This window comes from Hoplias malabaricus, chromosome 4, assembly GCF_029633855.1.
Source record: "Hoplias malabaricus isolate fHopMal1 chromosome 4, fHopMal1.hap1, whole genome shotgun sequence".
NCBI lineage: Eukaryota > Metazoa > Chordata > Actinopteri > Characiformes > Erythrinidae > Hoplias > Hoplias malabaricus.
In genome coordinates this window covers 2560589-2565257 of record NC_089803.1, presented here as the reverse complement: position 1 = coordinate 2565257, position 4669 = coordinate 2560589, and the positions used below count along the sequence as shown (strand labels likewise).

Sequence of the window (4669 nt, the reverse complement as noted above, 5' to 3'; positions counted from 1 at the left end):
ACTGTCTCTGTGGGGACTGTCCAATACGAGCGCAGCTGTTACGATTTTCCAGCCAATCGTGTGAGAGGGGGCGGGTGATGTGTGTGTGTGTGTGTGAGAGAGAGAGAGAGCGCGAGAGAGAGAGAGAGAGAGAGAGGCAGGGGCAGGAGGAGAGCTCAAGAGAGAAATCAAGTCCTGTTTTTACTTAAGGTAAAGATGTGTTTAAGATATTTACACCCCTTTTATACCGTGTTTTATTGAAGATAAACGCGTTTAAGATATTTACACCCCGTTTATACCGTGTTTTACTGAAGATAAACGCGTTTAAGATATTTACACCCCGTTTATACCGTGTTTTACTGAAGATAAACGCGTTTAAGATATTTACACCCCGTTTATACCGTGTTTTATTGAAGATAAACGCGTTTAAGATATTTACACCTCGTTTATACCGTGTTTTACTGAAGATAAACGTGTTTAAGATGTTTACACCCCTTTTATACCGTGTTTTATTGAAGATAAACGCGTTTAAGATATTTACACCCCGTTTATACCGTGTTTTACTGAAGATAAACGCGTTTAAGATATTTACACCTCGTTTATACCGTGTTTTACTGAAGATAAACGTGTTTAAGATATTTACACCCCGTTTATACCGTGTTTTACTGAAGATAAACGCGTTTAAGATATTTACACCCCGTTTATACCGTGTTTTATTGAAGATAAACGCGTTTAAGATATTTACACCCCGTTTATACCGTGTTTTACTGAAGATACCTGGGCAATTAATCGAAATTCACATTTAGAATTTCTAACTGGCATAATCTTGTCTATATCAATTATATTGATTATTTGTATTCTGTTATGTCCCAACTGTGTGTTCATGTACTCTCCTTTTAAAACCACACTACCCAGCTGTAGTCACGTGATTCTGCCCCTATCTGCCATATGGACCCAACCTAAATGCCAAATCAGACCAAGCGACTGGAGCAGCTAGTGTCTGGTTTTGGACGTGCTGTGTTTTGAGTATAATTTAGACGACACTGAACAAAAGTTAAATGTAAACAAGCCCCCAGCGACATTAGAAAAAAATCCCATATTTAATACTGGAGAATATTTACAGCACAAACCTCATCACTGAACTGTGAGGGTCAAAAATACAAAAACAAAATAATTGTTCATTAATTGTAATTGTGGTAAAATGTACAATTAATTGTGATATTGATTTGCACTTATATTGCCCAGCCCTAGATGTTACTCTATTCCTGCACCATGAGTTGTCAACACTGACTTATTTTTTGCTGCTTCAGTAGCAGTACTTAAGGTGGAACTGACTACAAATTCAGGAGACTATTGGTCACCAACAGAGAGCCATGGGAGAGTGAATTTAACTAATTTATCTTTGTTTCTTTATTGTCTTCCAGGACAGAAGACCATCTCTTTGGATACATTCTCTGGCTCCTGTTTTTCAAGAAAGTTCCAGAGTTTCCAAAGTCCACAGGTTCATCAAGAAACATTTCCAAGTGGAATATAACACAATGTTGAGATCAGGAGGGATTAAATGTGAGGATTTGGAGATTAAATGTGAGGATATGGAGGACAGAAGCTCCAGTTCTCAGGAAACATCCTTGGATACTCCCCACACTCACACATCCAACAGGAAATCACAGACAAGTGATGATAAACGGAAAACTTATAACTGTGCAGAGTGTGGAAACACTTTTACTGAACAGAGTAGTCTCCAAAGACACCAACGCATTCACACAGGAGAGAAACCGTATCAGTGTTCAGAGTGTGGGAAGACTTTTACTCAACCAAGTAGTCTCAAAACACACCAGCGCATTCACACAGGACAGAAACCGTATCACTGTTCAGAGTGTGGGAAGAGTTTTACACACCAGCTTAGTCTCAAAACACACCAGCGCATTCACACAGGAGAGAAACCGTATCAGTGTTCAGAGTGTGGGAAGAGTTTTACACACCAGCTTAGTCTCAAAACACACCAGCGCATTCACACAGGAGAGAAACCGTATCAGTGTTCAGAGTGTGGGATGAGATTTACTCAACAGGGTAATCTCAAAACACACCAGCGCATTCACACAGGAGAGAAACCTTATTACTGTTCAGAGTGTGGGAAGAGTTTTACTGAACAGGGTAATCTCCAAAAACACCAACGGATTCACACAGGAGAGAAACCGTATCACTGTTCAGAGTGTGGGAAGAGTTTTACTGTACAGGGTAGTCTCCAAACACACCAACGCATTCACACAGGAGAGAAACCGTATCACTGTTCAGAGTGTGGGATCAGTTTTACTCACCAGCTTAGTCTCAAAACACACCAACGCATTCACACAGGAGAGAAGCCGTATCACTGTTCAGAGTGTGGGAAGAGTTTTACTCACCAGCTTAGTCTCAAAACACACCAGCGCATTCACACAGGAGAGAAACCGTATCACTGCTCAGAGTGTGGGAGGAGTTTTACTGAACAGGGTAGTCTCCAAAAACACCGGCGCATTCACACAGGAGAGAAACCATATTACTGTTCAGAGTGTGGGAAGAGTTTTACTGAACAGGGTAGTCTCCAAAAACACCAGCGCATTCACACAGGAGAGAAACCATATTACTGTTCAGAGTGTGGGCAGGGTTTTACTGTACAGAGTAATCTCAAAACACACCAGCGCATTCATACAGGAGAGAAACCGTATCACTGTTCAGAGTGTGGGAAGAGTTTTACTGAACAGGGTAGTCTCCAAAAACACCAGCGCATTCACACAGGAGAGAAACCGTATCACTGTTCAGAGTGTGGGAAGAGTTTTACTGAACAGGGTAGTCTCCAAAAACACCAGCGCATTCACACAGGAGAGAAACCGTATCACTGTTCAGAGTGTGGGAAGAGTTTCAGTCGTCAGAGGTCTGTCCGGAAACATCACTGTGTTCACCCAGAACCAGAAAGGTTAAAGGTTAAGGTTAGCACTGAGTGAGGGATTACCTTCAGAGATTGGAATTTAATTGTTGTATTGGGTCAAATTCATTGTAAAAAATATCCTTAAAGCTGAATTGTGTAGTGCTTGGGAATTTGGAGACCTGTGATTGAACTGTGTTGTACCAGATGTCATGGACTGTTTATGGAACTTTTATTTTTAGTTTCAAGATGTGACCAGAATTAATTATTACAGCTCCTATTTACCCTCTCATTCACACTGTCATTGTTGTGTTTCACTGTGCTCAAAATAGAGACAATACATTTCCGTACTGAGTTTCTACTGCCCGTCTGCCCCCCATCACAATTCCTCCCTATTTTTGGGACTGGACTGTATACCCTTGGAAGGGGAAAGATCAGTGTTGGTGGAGCTATTAGTCTCACGGAGCACAGTAGTCATGGGGCTGTGCTACCAGGACCTCAGCACACATCCAGACAGACTGTTTTCCTCATTCTGATCGCCATGAAGCGCATGTCTGCTTATCACTTATCAAGTTCAAAGCCAGTTGTATTATACTGATTTGGTCTATTTCCATATTGTATCTATGTCTATAGTAGAGTCACTCAGGTGATATTACAGTGTCCTGTGTACAAATATTATAATAATGTGTATCTTGCTCTAAAGATTCTCATCCCATGATCATCTCATGACTCTCACTGAAAATGAACATGAAGGACGGTATTCCCAGAATCCTTAGCAGTATCACATGACCACCTCCACTTATCTGAAATCTTTTCACTGTTCCTAATAACCTGAATATCAATCACCCCTGTTTCTCCTTCATGTTCATTAGACAGAGTATTTAAATACAGTGTTGGTTAAGATTGTTTAAGAGTATTGCCTTATCTGTGCATTCAGAGCTTCTCTATTGTTTCTATTTTTCTCAGGATTTGCCCGTTGGATCTGTTTGATTGTTTACTTGTATTTTTGGCTTGACTTCAGACTTTTATGCTTTTGGTTTGCTCTCTATAGGATATTAAACAGTTTTTAATCCACAAGCATCACTTGAGTCATCTTTTGATATAATGACAAATTAATGTTTTTAAAATGTACTTTTTAAAGGTCGCAAAGACACAACTTGCTTGTTTGTTACTTTATTTCTTTACGGTGTGGATGTTCACAAGAATCACCATTCTCTATTTTTGTAAACAATAGAAGACACTTTAAGGAAAATCACGAAATTTAATTTTTTAAATTAAATTGTAAAGAATTGGATATAATTATAAGTAATAATATTGTAGATACCATAGTGGAAGTCATACATTTCTGAGGCTTTTCAAAGTCGGAAATGAAAATTGACACAGGTCATAAAATTAAAATATCATGAAAAAGTTTATTTATTTTAGTAATTCCATTCAAAAAGTGAAACTTGTGTATTATACTCATTCATTACACACAGACTGATATACTTCAAGTGTTTATTTCTTTTAATTTCATTTATAACTGACAAATAATGAAAACCCCAAATTCAGTATATATATTTTATATAGTTGATCTATAAATTTGGACGTCTTTAAATTTGCACATGAGCGCATAGCATTTTCACCTTAGACCTGAAATCACCTCAAGACTTCCAGCTCCACTGTACAGGGTCATAAAGGTGAGTAAATTTACATTTCTTTGCAACTTGTGAAGTGTTCTCGGTGTAGAAGCTTTAATGACCAACTTAAGTCTCATTTTATGAGAAAAGTATAGTAGTATTTATCAAG

General features: G+C 38.7%; 1 protein-coding gene across 1 annotated transcript; it reads left to right on the top strand.

The window, feature by feature from the left end:
* Window positions 1-1550: 1550 nt before the first annotated feature.
* Window positions 1551-3855, top strand: LOC136694239 (zinc finger protein 665-like). The gene has a single exon (XM_066667634.1). It carries the CDS (start codon window positions 1572-1574, stop codon window positions 2958-2960), a length of 1389 nt encoding a protein of 462 aa, XP_066523731.1. The 5' UTR covers window positions 1551-1571; the 3' UTR covers window positions 2961-3855.
* Window positions 3856-4669: the final 814 nt, after the last annotated feature.

Bases quoted from the DNA above. Each gene is read 5' to 3' on its own strand.
- LOC136694239 (XM_066667634.1), top strand. From the start codon at position 1,572: ATGGAGGACAGAAGCTCCAGTTCTCAGGAAACATCCTTGGATACTCCC.